The following is a 17,387-nucleotide window of genomic DNA, read 5'->3' as shown; positions in this document are numbered from 1 at the left end:
CTGTTGCCTCTTGAAGCCGTGTGAGAATAGCACGTTCGGCTATCTTACCTATGCATGAAAGAAGGCTGATTGGTCTGTAATTTACAGGAAACTGTGTATTTTTCCCAGGTTTGGAAATTAGGAAAACGTTGGCAATTTTCCATCGTTGTGGGAAATAATTTAGCCGGAAGATGGCATTAATGATGGCTACTAGATGCATAACCCCTTTGCGAGGAAGTAACTTGAGTACCTTATTTGTTATTCCATCTGGACCTGGAGCCTTTTTGTTATTTAGTTTTCTAAAAATCTCATATACTTCTGTTGGTGATACGGATTTGTTATTGGATTGGAATGAGGCATTCCATCATCCTGTGGTTTAGAAGATAACCATCAGGTTATCTTCTAAACCACAGGGCCCAGTAATTACTAAAGGATTAACTCCTCTCCCAATCAGCACTGATGAATCTACAATTTCACCTCCTCTCATCAGCAGTGATATTGTGGAGTTAAAATTAAATGAAACATTTAATATAACAAAGCACAGCAAAATTAAAATTAATTAATCAGTTTTAATATTATCAGTTTATATTATTATTAGTTTATGCCTAATCAAGACATACCATCAGATGTTAATGCATTAGTCTCTTGTTTAGCAGGGTGTTTGTGCACTGATGAATCTAGGCAATTTTCTTGATCTAATTCATAAATAATAGCAGGGCAGAGATGTAAAAATCCTACAGGAGAGATGGGCTTGGAAATAGGATTAATGTCAAATGTGTGAAGAATCTCAGTAGCAGTCAAACACTAGAAAGAAAAATAGATAATTGACAATTATAAGGAATGGATCCTACTACAGTCAACTACTGACATTGTTCTTAAGCAATTGTCCAATAAATATAACTGTACTTTCTAATCAACAGATTCAACCAATAAAAGGTGGAAGAAAGAGAGAATAAAAGAACAAACCCAAAAAATTAATAAAGGTGAAGTATCAACACTCATACACATGCACAGTATAAAGATCTATAAGTAAACATGATGAACAAAATACTCAAGCTAGTGTTCAGACTGAACCTTCTGGAGACAGTCAAGGGTGACTGCCTCCAAAAGGTACAAAATTTTGTGCTGACAAATATTTGTTAATGATAGTACTATGTAATGCATATGTTGATTTCCAAAATTTTATAACTTTTCAATCAGTTTCAGTGTTCAAGTTGTTCTTCATTTCATTTCATGAAGGGTGTCCAGCATGAAGTCAACAAACCCACTTTTCCAGTATTGGTTTGTCATTTGTGTTTATAATTGTCAACTGGAGTCATCCTTCAGAAATTCTATTATTAATTCAAATGCTGCAGTGTTGAACTCAATTCAAAGGTCCTCGTCTCGAGCCAGAACACTTGCTATCCAAGTGTTTGGCTTTAAGACTAAATTACTCCAAGAATTAAAAAAAAGTAATTTAATTAATCAAACATTATCTAAAGTAATTATATACAACCCCATTAAATACAAAAATATATTATATGAAGTTTATGATACCCCAATGGAGCTATAGACTCATTATGGGAGGTCCTCAATGTCACACATGATATTCATTATACTATGTCTTAAATTAATTTTCAGTATATACACTGCTCAAAAAAATTAAGGGATATTTTAGTTTCTGTCGAATAATTAAATTTCTGCAAATAATTATAACTATTGGGTACTTTATACATGAATAAACATTTCTTATCGATAGAGTGTAATTGATGAGATATTGTTTAAATAATTGATATTTATTACAAATTTAATAAATTATACATTTTAGCATAAAATAATTTTAACAAGAGTAGCCAACAACACTTTTGTTAATTTTTAATAGGGCATATGGTCTCCATTAACAGCCAGAACAGTGGTACATCTTGATTGCATGGACCGGATAAGATGATCAAACACTTCTTGTGGGATATTTCCCCGCTCTTCTGTGAGAGCAATTTCGAGCTCTTGAAGCAATCATGGTGGCACCAGTAGAGCAGAAAATCGCCTACCTAAAGCATCCCAGGCATGTTTGATTGGATTACAATCTGGTGAACAGGGAGGCCAGTCCATTTGTTCAATACCTTCTTCCTCAAACCACTCTTGTACCAAATTTGCACGGTGTGGAAGAGCATTGTCATCCATAAAAATGAATTCTTGGCCAACTGCAGCAGCATACTGATGAACCATAGGTTCCAAAATCTTATTGTGATACCTTTGCGCTGTTAAGGAACCATTTCTGATAAAATAGAGATCAGTGTGGCCACCTATTTTTATTCCAGCCCATATCATCAAACTCCTACCTTGATGTTGGGATCTTTCACGAACAAACTGTGGATTATTTCTTGCTCCACTTTTACGGCATATCAAGATACGTTCGGTTATCTGGTTGCAGACTGAACCTAGACTCTTCACTAAAAAGTACACGAGCCCAATCCTCATTTGTCCAATTGCGGTGTTCCTATGCCCAAATTCTTTTGGCTCTTTTGTGATTTGCATAAGTGGAATGCAAACCATTGATCTTCGAGCATATAAATCTATGGCACGAAGATGATTTTGTACTGTCTGTGTCGATACCAGCCTCCCTGTTGCTGTGGCAAGTTCTCTTTTAAGTTGTGTTGCATTAAATGTTCAGTTTCTTCTGGCAAGTAATGACAAATATTGATCATATGTTAAAGTTGTTGATTATGGGCGATTTTGAATTTGGCAAACATTTCCCATCTCCAGAAAGCAATTCAAATGTCGTGAAATTATACTTTGAGATACACGACACACTTGAGCGACAACTTGCTGCATTTGTCCAGCTTCTAATCGACCAATGGCTCTCCAAGCCATGGATTCCAGGATATCATGTTGCTCTGCCATTTTTAACAAAATAATGGTGATACAAGTTTACAATTGAAGTGATAATTATGCACTGTGGAAGTGACTCCCACATGCTAATAAGGCTAAGACACGTTTCAACAAGTCTTAACATGATTTTGTACGCAGTTGAGTGTTCTACACTGTTGTATATTAAGAATTTTGGAAGTTTATTTTCCACTTGGTTAGACTATAATAAATTTAGCTCAATCCTTTACCCAAGTGTAGGCAAAAATTTTGTGCCTGAAGTAGTTCAGGACTGAGGCAACTCGTAGCAAAGGTGGACCAAGCTCTCTTCACTCCTTGTTTCAGTATCTCCCATAATGCAAAACACATCTCCTTGCAGACATGTAAAAGGCTATGCATTAAGGGAAGGACCACTACCCAGACCAGTTTTGACCTTTATTGAGGTCTCGTCAGTGGGAGGCAGACCCAAAAGTGGTGATACCAAGGAAGCAATGGAGAGGTCATATTTACTTATACGAGTTGCCAAAAGGTGTACCACCTTATTATTAATTTGTGTATGACTGCCCAAGGCACCAATTTCATGGTGGTGGCTTACGGGACATCCACAAAGTGACGGATGAAGCCTTGGATTGGCTTTCCAGACTGGACCTTGACCTGTAGTTGGGGTATATGGTCGTGGCAGTGGTTATAGAGAAAACAGAAGATTACAGTCCCGTCTCACCACGAAGATGTTATTCTCGTAGTCACTGTCATAGCCCTCGTCATAGTATATGCAGAACTCCTACTGATGTTAGAAGATGATAATGCAATGTGAAATGGGCCTCCTCTAATGGATCACGTTTCTTGCAGAAGACACGACTGCTCTCTAATTAAACCTCGGATTGCTGGACCTGGCTAAGGCATTTGACAGCATACCACATGGAATTCTAATCTGTAAACTACAACATATGGGAATGGATATAGGGTTGGTGAGATGGATAGGTGGGTGGTTGATGGAGAGATATCAGAGAGTAGTTTATTCAGGAGTAGAGTCCAAAAGATGCCTGTGACTAGTGGGGTGCTGCAGGGTTCTGTTCTTGGACCACTGCTGTTTAATTTGTTCATTAACAACATAGGGAAGGATCTAAGAGGTTCATTTGCTCATTTGTTCGCTGATGATGCAAAGTTAGGTAGGGCAATAGTGAATGCAGACGATGTCAAAATCTTGCAGGACAACTTGGAGATAGATTGGAGTTCTGGGCTAAGGAGAATGGATGTCAATTTAATGTGACAAAATGTAAGGTTATGCATTTTGGGGTGAAAAGATTAGCAGCAGTATACTACATTGGTGGAACTGTACTCCAGGAGATTGATGAGGGACTTGGGAGTGTTGGTGGATAAGGAGATGAAGTTTAGGGGGCACACTGCAAAAGTAGCTAAATCAGCTCATCAACTCATTTGGTTGAAAAATACTTTGACGAGCAGAGACAAGCAAGTTATTGTACCTCTGTACCGAGCCTTGATAAGACCTCATGTCTACTACTGTGCCCAGATTTGGTCACCTAGGTTTCTTCTTGATGGGGAGGAGGTGGAGAGGATCCAGAGGCGAGTGAACAAGATGATAGCAGGTCTATAGAAATGAACCTTATAAGAACAGGTTGAAGATTTGCAGGTTGCAGAAATTAGTTAATAGGCAGAAAAGGGAGGGGGGATATGATTGAGACATTCAAATTGCTAAAGGGTTCTATAGGATTAATTCAGAGGATATTTTTGAGATCAGGATTGGTGGTGGGAGAACTAGGGTACACCTATGGAAGCTGGGCAAGAGTGTAGTTAGAAAGGGTGTTAGAGCTGGGTTCTTTATTTATAGAGTGTTAAATAAGTGGAATAAGCTGCCAGAGTCTGTTGTGGGTGCTATGATGGTGAGTGAGTTCAAGGCAAGGTATGATAGATACTGTGAGAATGTCGTATATTTGTGCGGACATGATGTTTTGGGCCTCCCTCGATGAGTATAAGGACTCCCTGGAGTCACCCATAATAATAATAATAATACACAACATTTATGTTGTGCAAGTTGTAAGAACATTCAACCTTGTCAACTTGGTGCAGCAGGAGGATAATTGCCCCAGGCTTGATTCTGACAAGTTACTTTTGCTTTATTTTAATCAAATAAGAAAGACTTAGAAAACAGGTTGTGCCTTTTATGTAATGAACTTTTATATGTTAAGATTTTCATCATTTGTTTCTGGAAATTGTGATTGTACTTTTCACTTGCCAGTTTCATGTAGACATAAGCATAAATAAATTAATTAATTTGCCTACACTTGGGTAAAGGATTAAGCTAAATTTATTAGAGTCTAACCAAGTGGAAAATAAACTTACAACATCTTTCTCTAAATCCAGAGTAAATTAATAATAAGGTGGTACACCTTTTGGCAACTCGTATAAGTAAATATGACCTCTCCATTGCTTCTGCCTTAGTATCACCACTTCTGGGTTTGCCTCCCACTGACAAGATCTCAATAAACGTCGAAACCAGTCTGGGTAGTGGCCCTTCCCTTAATGCATAGCCTTTTACATGTCTGCAAGGAGATGTGCTTTGCATTATGGGAGATACTGAGACAAGGAGTGATGAGAACTTGGTCCACCTTTGCTACAAGTTGCCTCAGTCCTGAACTACTTCAGGTGCAAACTTTGTTTACCTTCACTTGGGTAAAGGATTAAGCTAAATTTATTATGCACATTAAGAATATTTTATAACAAATGTGTTACATTTGTAAATTATTTTTATAACTTTATAATTCACAAGAAAACCAAAATATTCCCTAATTGTTTTGAACAGTATATTACTATTATTATACCACTCTATATTATTATTATTATTATTATAGTAATCTCCATGAAGTCAGCAGACTCATCATGGGGAGACCACTTAACTAGCAATATGTCTATCATATTGAATCTTAAAATTATTTACACTCCCCTCATTCACAATAGATTCTAGCAATACATTCACTCCCCCATAACTCTCTATGTAAAAAATCTACTACTCACATCTTTCTTCACCACATCTTTAAACAGCTTCCATGTACGGCCACTTATTCTCCACTCTTTTTATAATCCTTTCTGTCTTAATCTAGAATAACACTTTCACTAACTTAAAGGTCTCTATCATATCACCTCTTTTCCTCCTATCTGCCAAGCTCTGCAATCTACATGCCTCAACTGCTCTGAATAACCAAATTCCAAAGTGCTGATGTTACATTCATTATTCATCTGTGGATCCTTTCTATTGTTTCCACATCATAGTGAAAACTAGGCAACCAAATTTGAAGATAACAGTTCATGTGTGATCAAGACCAGTGCTTTATACAGTTTCTACTTATCACTGTGCTTCTTGTCATAGCAGCAATATGACATGCTGTCTTTGCAAAACTTGTAATGTGCCTTCCTCAGAACCTTAGTCCACCATTGATGATCGCCATATGAACCCAAATCTCATCCACTTTTTGAAACAGTTCCACCAACAGAGTAAACAGCCTTATATCTCTGCACTCCAAAGTGCAGCACCTGGCATTTATTAATATTAAAACTACAACTCCACTCATATGTCGAAGCTAAAAGTCTATTCAGCGAATCCTTCCTGTAGGAAATATCATCAGCAATATTCCTTATAATTCTTGTAGAGAATTATAAGGAATTATAACTCCTGTAGGGAATTTTAAGAATTCCTAACTTTGCATCATCAGCAAACATTTGAAGATCCTCCACCATGCCACATGAAATATCATTAACAAATAAATTAAACAGCAAGAAGGGCCCAAGAACATAATCCTGCAGCACAACACTGGTCACCTTCCTTTTCTGAGACACCGCTCAGCATACATAACTTGCTGATACCCCTTCAGAAAGCCAATCTGTTATAAAATCCCATCTTCTACAACTTATACACCAACTTGTCATGTTGTAATCAATCAAATACCTTTGACAATCAAAATATAGCTGTATATGAATCTCCCTTATCCAACACCTTATCACATAATGCAAGTGGACTGCTAAAACAAGACTTACCCTTTACAAAATCCATGCTGACCATCAGAGAGAATGCTGTGTACATCAACCTAATTCTGTACTTTATTCCCAATCAGTTTTTCCAGTACCATAACTACAGATATACACACTGGCCTATGACTGGAAATGTCTGGCCTAGAACCATGCTTATGAAGTGGTAATATTTTGCTTCCTTTCCACTCCTTAGAAACCTTTCCCACTGTAAGACTTTTATTAAATAACCAGGTCAAGGGAATAGTTTACTATTTTGCACATTCCTTAAAAATACACAGTGATTTATCATTCATTCATTCATTCCCATAGCCTTATTAACACCTAATCCAAGCAAAACACTTGATACACCTTTGATTCTTACACTTTTCATTTCCCTTAATATTTGCTTCCCTTCTGCATGTTGAACAGCATCATTTGCACTAATACTTATTAAATTAATTAACTCTGCTACATCCTTTGCTATGATCATTTTGTTACCATAAATATTCACCAGCATCACCATTCCGTAATAATAATAATAATTATTATTATTATTAATATGTCACACCTCCAAGGAGTCCAAAGACTTATCAAGGGAGGGCACCTACTCCACAACTCTCTGTCTCCACCACTCAATCCACTAACTATAATGAGCTATATCATCTACAACACTGCCATCTACCGCCCACCACCACTAGTATTTTCACATAAAAACATCCATGCCCACGGCAGGATTCGAAACCCAGTGGATATGCTAACCACTTGGCCATCCAGGCAAATTATATAACTATTCTTCCTCTTTCTTGCCACATACTAGAAGAATTACCTTGGATTATCTTTGAACTGACTGACCAATCCCGTACTGTACTTTTTTTCTTTTTTTTTTAACATGCTTGTCATTCTGGCATGCTGTTTGTTTTCCATATATCTATTGACTACAAACTGCATTGTATCTCCTCCATAACATCTTTTTCCATCCTACATGATTGATTTCACTGTTCATCCACCTACTCCTACTCTATTTACATAACTCTTGGTATACAGTTATGCAGTACATGTATCAGATGCTTCATAACCAGTTCTTATACTTTGTCAGTCTCTTTCCTCCACTGCTCATCAATCCATTTTATTGATGCCAGTTGACTTGGAGCCTCTCATATTCTGCCACTTTATAATTCCACATATATACCATCTTGACAACAACAACAACAACAACAATCTTTTTCTGTTTGACAACCTTCCAAATCTTCATGAGAGTATTGATACAGCTGGTGTGAGAGTATCAATACTTTCACACCAGCTGATGACAGTATTGATACCTCATTCCCATCCACATGTTGTGAGTAGATCACCAAATCCAGCACTTGAAAACCTCATGTTACTTCCATCATATACTACTTAAAATAGATGTCATTCAGAAACTTTGTTGAAAGTTTTTCCACTTGGTAATACTATAAATTAAAGATACCAAGAAATTATATACTTTGTTTAATCCTTCATCCAAGTGTAAGCAAACAAAGTTTGTGCCTGAAGTATTTTCAGGACTGGGGTAACTCGTGGTAAAGGTGGTATGACTTCACATCATTTGCCTTAGTATCCCATAATGCAAAGCACATCTCCTTGCAGACAGTATAATGCTATGCATTATGGGAAGGGTCACTCCACAGACCGATTCCCTGTTTAAGTGCGGGGTTTAAGTTTAAGTTCCAAAACTCGTGCAGTTACTCAGATCATCCAACAATGAGCGACCTGAGTGATCATTTAACTCAGTGGTGGCTCTGCTTGGTGACAGACTCCCCTACCACCAAGCAGAACCGCTCATATTTCAGGAAAAGCACCAGCCAAGGAGACCCTAATACAGGTTACCCCAATGAATCCAAATCCCTGGATGCTCAAAAGCTCCCTAAGGCAAAAATTAAGGGAGCAAAAACTCTGCTCCCCCCAGAATCAAACCACCAACTGGTTTCGATCTTCACTGAGATCTCATCAGTTGGAGCCAGACCTAGAGGTGATACCAAGGTTGAAGTAATGCAGAAGTCATATTTTCATATATGAGTTGCCAAAAGATATCACACCTTATTATTATAGTACTCTGGATTAGAGATAGATAGTTGTTGAAAGTTTTCCCACTTGGTAATACTATATATTAAAGATACCAAGAAATTATATACTTGCTTTAATCCTTTATCCAAGTGTATGCAAACACCTTTAACCTTTTGGCAACTCTTATGATAAAATATGACTTCTGCATTTCTTCACCTCTGGGTCTGGCTCCCATTGATGAGACCTCAATAAAGGTTGAGACCGGTCTGGGTAGTGACCCTTCCCACAATGCATAGCATTATACATGTCTGCAAGGAGATGTGCTTTGCATTATGGGATACTAAGGAAAGTGATGTGAAGTCATACCACCTTTACCACGAGTTGCCCCAGTCCTGAAAATACATCAGGTGCAAACTTTGTTTGCTTACACTTGGATAAAGGATTAAACCAAGTATATAATTTCTTGGTATCTTTAATTTATCATTCAGAAACATAACAAATTTATTCCTTGTTTCCATACATCATATCTTTCTTCCAATATGAAATTTTGATTTCTTCAAAAACTGGCTGACCAAATACGAGCACAATACTCTTATTTCTTTCTACATATCATCATTTGTTCTTTGGAATTAAAGTCAGACAATTAAGGCTAGGAGGCTAGTGTATGCTGCTTGGAAAGAAGCCAACAGACACCATAGCATGAGGAACAAACACCATGGTGTGCACCTTAATAAGATGTAGGACCACTTTTTGCTGCAATTACTCAGCAATCCTATGGAGCATACTTTTCACAAGTATATAATAGCAATCAATGGAAATTTTGGAAGATTCTTCCTGTAGGCATGTAATGAGGTCCTGAACTGTTCTGGAGCAGACGTTCCATGACCTGACCTGCTTCTCCAGTTCATCCCACAGATGGTCAATAATGTTGAGATCAGGACTCTGTGAAGCTATTCAAGTGTGTGATTCATGTTCACAAACTACGCAGTTACAGCAGCAGCCTTATGACATGATACATTGTCCTGCTGAAAGCGATAGTGATCAGTTCCACAGAAATGCTACAAGGTAGGAAGCATTGCATTGTCCAGAATGTTCAGATACCTCTCAGAGTTCAATGTTTGTGGCAGAGGTCCAAGGCCAAACCAGGAAACACATGACCATATCATCACACTGTGATCTCCAAATTTCATAGTTGGGGTTATTTTATTATTTTTATTATTATTATGTGACTCCTCCGAGGAGTCCAAAGACTCATCGAAGGAGGACACCCACTCCACAACTCTCTGTCTCCACCATTCAATCCACCAACTACAATGAACTGCAATTACCATCGTCATCTACACCAATGCCATCTACTGCCCACCACCACCACTACTAGTATTTTCACAGACAATCACAAACATCCATGCCCACAATGGAATTCAAACTCACAGCCTTTTGGCTGTAGAGTGGATACACTAACCACTCAGCCAACCAGGCCTATCTGTTCAGCAAATGTTGACAAATTGCACCATCCCAGATCAACAATGCACTTGGGTAAGAAACGTTCACTGGGTATCCACCACCTCCATCCATCTGGTAGAGGGTATAGCATGATTTGTTGCTCCATAACACAGCTTTTCCAGCTTCCACTTTGCCATAGCATCCTATGGTCTCACTCGTTGAACATGACCACACTCACTGAATGAGACTCTATGGTCATGTTCTGTGAGTGTGGCAGGTCATACACTGCTGGTAGCCCTTGCAGTAGACTCCGTGCACTTCCATCTCAGTATGGTATCACTGACTGTTGACCTGGGATGGCCAAATTTGTCAACAAATTGGTCGAACAGATAGGCCTGCAATATAACATCGTATCACAATGCTTCTTTCAAACTCTATCCGTTCCCCCTTCTTGCAGCTATTTCACCATACACATTTGCTGCACTGACTTGGAAGCATCATATTCTGCCAATTATACCAGCTACAAACACGTGACTTGTTGTATGGTATAATGCACCTTGTCAGTGAGGAGTGTTCATCTTTCCAAGCAGTGTGTATTATCTGTTATTATTATCTGTTAATTGTGTGTATACTTATGGTCAGGTTTTTCTATTTTATAGAATGAAGATCCAAGTTTCTAGCAGGTAACTCTACCTCTGCATGAGACTAGTTAACTAATGTTTGAGAATAGAAGCGACCTGTATGCAAGATATGGCTTATGTTTGAATATACAGAAAGATGCAAGCATTTGGAGAGACTGTTGTTTTTCTGTGCAAGTGAGTATGTCAGGAGGAAACTAGAATTGCATAGGAGGGATGGATGGACTCATATGGAAATAGTAACTTGAGATGTGAGAAGGTGTACACTATATTGCAGACCAAAGTGAAGTGTGAGGGGGAGCAATAATGGCTATAGGAATACTGCAGTGCACTGGTTTTTCTGTATATAAATGCTAGGAGCATTAGGAATAAAGGGAATGAGTTTATGGAAATCATTGATTTAGTCTTTAAAGATTGCTGGTATCAGTGAAACTTGTTTAACTAAGGAGAAAATTCTAACAAGGATAAAATTCGAAGGGTATAGTATGTTTTGGCAGAATACACAGGATAAACATGGTGGTAGAGTGCTACTCATGATAAGAGATGAATTGTGCCCTCTCTGCATTGAGAATCACAGTGAAAATAACACTAATGGCTTTGAGAGAATATATTGTGTAAGATAGATAGATAATTATAAGACAAGACATTTATTATTATTATTATTATTACCTAAGACCCCATGGAGTCAAAGACTCATCTGAGAGGTCCTTTTATCATACACACACAGCTCATCATTCTATGCTTTAAACACACTCAAATTCTCTGCAGACACCACACTCTCAGGCAAGGCATTCCAATCATTCACAACTCTGCATGAAAAAAACCTGTTTCTCACTCCCCCCCCCCCTACTCACACCCTCTATTTTTTTCTGGAGAACTAGAGGTGATTCCAGGGATCACCTCTGGTTCTCCCCTGATCTCCCACTGTTTTCTGTAGAATCTCTCCAACATTGATCCTATAATAACCCCTTACTAACTTGTAGGTCTCTATCATATCTCCTCTCTTCCTCCTGTCCACCAGACTCTGCAAATTGCATCTTCTCAATCTTTCCTCATATTCGACATTACAGAGCTTAGATACTACCTTAGTCAGTCACCTCTGGACCCTTTCCAACATCTCTTCGTCCTTCTGAAAACCAGGTGATGAAATCTGGGTACAATAGTCCATGTGTGGCCTAATCAGAGCCTTATATAATGGAACAAGAATCTCCCTACTTCTACAAGTCGGTGTCCTCCGCATCATTCCCAGAAACCTTTGTTGTCTTCACAATTTTGGCAATATGTCCCCTAAACTTCAAATCCTTATCCACTATCACTCCCAGCTTATTTCCTCCACCTCTGACAATATATCCTCACCAAGCATAAATTCTGCATCCCATCTTTGTTTCCCAAATTTTAAAACCTTACATTTTGCAACATTGAACTCATATTCCCATTCCCATGCCCAATCACTCAGTTTATTCAAGTCTTCTTGTAAGGCCACAACATCTTCTGTACTCTTTATGGTTCCTTCCAATATCATCTTTGCATTATCATCTTCAAACAACTGAATATCTCCATCCAAATCTTCGACCAATATCATTAATATACAAGTTAAACAGTAATGGCCCTAAAACAGACCCCTGAAGCACACACTACTAGTGACTTTCCTTTTCCTGGATATCACTCTCCCATACACAACTTGTTGATACCTATCAAATAGCCAGTCTCCAATCCAATGCACTAATCTAATATCCAATCTGCTCTAGTTTGACTATCAACTTATCATGCAGTAATCTTCCACTCCTTGGAAACTTTGCAAAATCTAAGCATATTACTGTATATCCTTCTCCTCTGTCCAAGGAAGCAGTCACCTTATTGTAATAAGTAAGTAGATGACTAAAACATTACCTCCCTTTAGCAAATCCATGCTGTCCATCAAAGATAATACCATTGTTTTCAACCCAATTCTGGATCCTAGTTCTCACAAGCTTCTCCAACAACTAAACTACAATACCTGACACACAGATAGGCCTATAGTTTGATGCTTGAATTCTATCACCTCCTTTATGAAGTGGCATAATCTTGCCCTCCTTCCACTCCTTAGGAACTTGACCCAGTGCAAGACTTGTATTTAAAAAATATGTCAAGGTAGGCATCAACTCCATGGCACATTCCTTCAGAATACGTGGTGATATATTATCAAGTCCCACAGTCTTATTAACATCTAGTTTTCTCAACTCTCCCCCATACACCTCTTGCTCACTTACAGTCAGTCTCTCCACCCCATCATCAACTGCTCTCAATCTCTCCATGAAGTCACATTCACAAGATTGAAAGACCTTTGTGAACCACTCATTAAGTATCTCCACCACACATTCTGCAACAGCTGTCTTTATACCATTTTCTGCAATCAATGTCATCTTTCCATAATCATTCTTTCTTTTGCTGGCTACATATTGAAAGAACTCCTTAGGATTCTTTTTGGCTTCATTAGCTAACTGCTGTTCATACCTCACTTTTGCTACTCTTACCAACCAAGTCGCCTGTCTTGCCTGGTCTTTGTAATCCTCATAGAATTGGTTATTTCCACTTCTCTTATGCTGCCTCCATAATGCCCTTTTTCTCTGTATTGCATGCATAATCTCTTTATTCATCCATTTCACCACCTACCTTATTTAACCTTCTCACCCTTGGAATACATTTAAACATTGCATCTACTAGATAGTTCTTGAAAATTCCCCAAGCCATATTATATGCATCGTATGCAGTATGATGATGCTATAGATCAGGGAATAGATGGGGATGAGAACGACATTTTGAGGCAAATTAGTTGGGCAAGTGCAAATTAAGTGAATCATTATGAGCAACTTCAACTATAGCAATATAAACTGGGCCAAGGTGATAGCATGCAGCAATAAAGAATTGAATTTTTGGATTTCTTGAGGGACAACTACCTTAAGCAGCATGTGGTGGAGAGAATATGAAGATTAAGTGTTTTGGATTTGGTCATAGCATCAGAGGATCTAATTGTGACCGAGATTTCATACTTATCTCCAACCGATGAGAGTGATCCTGTAGTTACGACTTGGAGGATGAACAAACTTGTAGAAGTATCAAGGCAGAAGGAATTTATGTTGAATTATAAGGCAGGTGACCATCACAGACTTAGTAACCAGTTGGCAGTGGATGAAAAAATTTGAAGAAGAGGGAGTCAGTAACTGCATGGAAGACATTCAAGAAAAAAATTGTTGACAACAATGGCAGATTGTGAAATAAAAAGGGGAGTTGCAGAAGAAAAAAGAGATTATGGAAGACATATAAAGAGAGAGGTGGAGAACAGTTGCATTAGGAATATAAGGATCAGGCTAAGAAAGTGACTAGAATTGAAAGAAGAGAAAAATTAGAATATGAGAAGAGAATAGTACTGCAATCCAAGGAGAATCACAAGGAGTCTTTTTTTTTTTTTTTGCTATGCAGTGAGTCAGAGGAAAAATAATAGTGGATGGATTACCTTACTGAATGGAGATGGGTCATAGGTAAGATGACATAGTTGGACTATTTAATGATCATTCCACTAAAGCGATAAAGCCTGCTATACCATGATGGAAATCATGGTATAGCAGGCTTTATTCCTAGAAGGATAATAACTAGTGAAGTGTTAGAAATGAATGAAAAGGATGTATTCTGAATACTGAGTATGTTGAATGTCAATAAGGTAGGGAGAAATGGAAGAAATTTCATCATATTTTTAAGAGAATGTGCTATGGAACTAAACCATATCATTAACTATACCATTAACTTGGCCGTTTAATGAAAGTCTTTAATGAAGTTGGCAAGAAATTTAAGAAAATTGGGCAGATGAAGGCAATATTATTTGTGCAGGCTGTCATGGATTTTTTAAAGGGCATTCTTGTTTTAGCGATCTGGTTATCTTTTACAACAGACTAAGAAAAGTAGGACGAACATAAGGCATACACTATCATTTTTTTTTTTTAATTTCGAATTGTTCAAAGGAATCTGACAGGGTGCCACATGAGAAGTTGGTTTTTAAGTCAACATATGGATTCAGAAGTTAGGTTAGTAGATCGGATTGGTAACTGGCCTTCTAATAGATATTAGAAGGTTTTATATGTGGAGTAGTATCACGGAGTATGAAGGTTATAAGAGTGGAGAGTCCACAGGCTTCAGTACTGGGGACCTTTGCTGTTCAATATTTATGTCAATGATATCGCACAGGACAAGGTGGAATACAAACAATTGATCATTCAAAAGTAGAGCGAGCCGCATGATGTTACATTGCTCAGCACTAAAGAGAGGTAAATTTCATCAGAGTGATGAATAAATTATAGGTATCAATTCACAATTTCATACAACAATCTTAATTTATAAATTCATTTAAAGATAACATTAGACGAATGTAAGAATTAGAAGGTCTCAATTTAAAAAATAAATAAAAAAATAAAAAACTTTATGTGTTATCTGGATTAAACTTTCCCATATTTTTTACAAGGATAGGCAATCATTTTGATTCAAGTTATAGAGTTGAAGTAAGGCCTCAGCACTCTCTTTGAATAGGCATTCGAATTTATAGCAACATCTGTGTATAAGGCGAGTCCTGCACCAGAGAATGTTGTGACTTGTCTCTATCCCGTGTTGTGCCAATCCAGACTTATCGGATTTGTTGTGAAGAATGTATGATTGATGTTCTTGTCATCTTTTTTCTACTCTGGACAAACTGGACACTTTATAGAAAAAAAGAATACAAGAACATCAATTATAATCACTTACAATCTTCATTGTAAGGGATTAACTACTACTACTGGGAGCAATCCCTTATCAGTTCTCTATTATAGTAGTAATCCCCAGTAGTGGTAATCAGTTATTGGCCTATAGGTTCTCTGTTAGCTTTCATATGTTAGTTGAACAAGGCAAATGGGAGACAACACCAAAGCTATGGCAATGATAGGGAGAAAATTAGCATACAGATATTAAAGAATTATAGTCCCACTTAATTATGTCACATATCATTGACTATTATGTACAGACTTTGTCAACTTTGTTTTCAAAGAGAAAAAATATACGCAGATTAAGGGGATACCATGTGCAGAGCCTGATGGATAGAAGAAGAAAATGTGATATGATTGAGACATAAGTTTGTGAAACATTTATACCAGATTCATGCAGAAAAGATTTTTCAGAGTTGAGAAGACAGAAACACACAAGAGGCTATTCAATCCCTCTTCAATCTCTCTCTCTCTCTCTCTCTCTCATACAGACACTCAATTTCTGCCTTATGCCTCTTCTACAGATACGTTCATGGACAGTGCTCTGCTGAATTGACCACTATTATTCCCCCACTCTCCAAAATCATTAAAATAAGAGCCACTGCTAACCAACACCCTTGCACAGTCCATCTTGAAACTCACTGAACCAACTTTACTGCCTCCTCTTTCATTCCATCTACTTCTGTTCTTTGGAACAGTCTCATCCCACTCTGCCTTCACCAAAGATTACAACCCTCAGTTGTTTATGTTAATGTGAATAGATTCCTCTTTTCTTCTATTCCTCTTCCCCACACATGGCACTAATGTGCTATAGGTCACTATATTTCATGTGTGGACCAGATATTAAAAAAAAAAAAAATATTGCAAAAAAGCTGAATAATGAGGGATGAGCAGAGGTAGTGAGGAGCAGGTTTGTGCATGTGTGTGTGTGTGTGTGTGTAAGGGTAGACAAATTGATGATGGGGAAGGGAATAGGAATGCAGTGGGATCATTTGTGTCTAACCCATTCAAGTGCAATTGTGTTGCTATACAGTCTATCTACCTCTCAAATTTATTCCTCAATAGCTCATCCAATATACCATTCTCTGTCTATGCTCATTGTCTCAACTTATCATTGTCATACCTGGGTAGTACATGATTCCTTCAGGCTAATAAAAAAAAAGATTGAGAAAGGCTGCTCTAACCTAATCATTTGTTCTTACAACTCACACTAACTCTTCTGATCATTTATTCCTCATATCCAAAGTCTCAATCACCTTGCTTGCCTTGCTCATGAAGAACAAACCCTGAATACTGCTTGATTATTCATAGGTATATATATGTATGTATGTATTGAGTACTATGTTATAATAGGTTGTAGGCAATTTTCATTGCCTAGTGTGGGATCACCATTCTGTTCATCAGAGGCCCAAGTGGCTTGCCACCTTTGAATTCTTGGCAGGAATCATCTAACCTTTAATCCACCCACAGTGCTAACATGTTTTGCAATCCCTACCTTTTGTGGGTAAAATTATAATAATTGCAAAAATATTCTTTTTAGAATATATTATTTGTGACACCTCCAAGGAGTCCGAAGACTCATCACAGGAGGACACCTACTGTGTAACTCCGTCTCCACCACTACACAGAACCTCTACTACTACCAATCATC

At 37.8% G+C, this 17,387-nt stretch overlaps 1 protein-coding gene across 2 annotated transcripts in view; it reads right to left on the bottom strand.

Moving 5' to 3' along the window:
- Positions 1-17,387, bottom strand: part of LOC150110378 (zinc transporter ZIP10-like) — a 194,735-nt gene that overhangs the window by 77,660 nt on the left and 99,688 nt on the right. For both annotated transcript variants that reach the window (XM_090399110.1, XM_090399120.1), the window contains exon 5: positions 600-783. In XM_090399110.1, coding sequence (XP_090255236.1) covers positions 600-783 — 184 coding nt within the window. The remainder of the gene's footprint in view (positions 1-599; positions 784-17,387) is intronic.

This window comes from Typopeltis vanoorti, chromosome 1 (genome assembly GCF_054136105.1).
Source record: "Typopeltis vanoorti isolate ZY-2024b chromosome 1, IOZ_Tvanoo_1.0, whole genome shotgun sequence".
Taxonomy (NCBI): Eukaryota; Metazoa; Arthropoda; class Arachnida; order Uropygi; family Thelyphonidae; genus Typopeltis; species Typopeltis vanoorti.
Note: the sequence above shows the minus strand (reverse complement) of the source record. Positions and strands in the feature narration are given on the sequence as shown.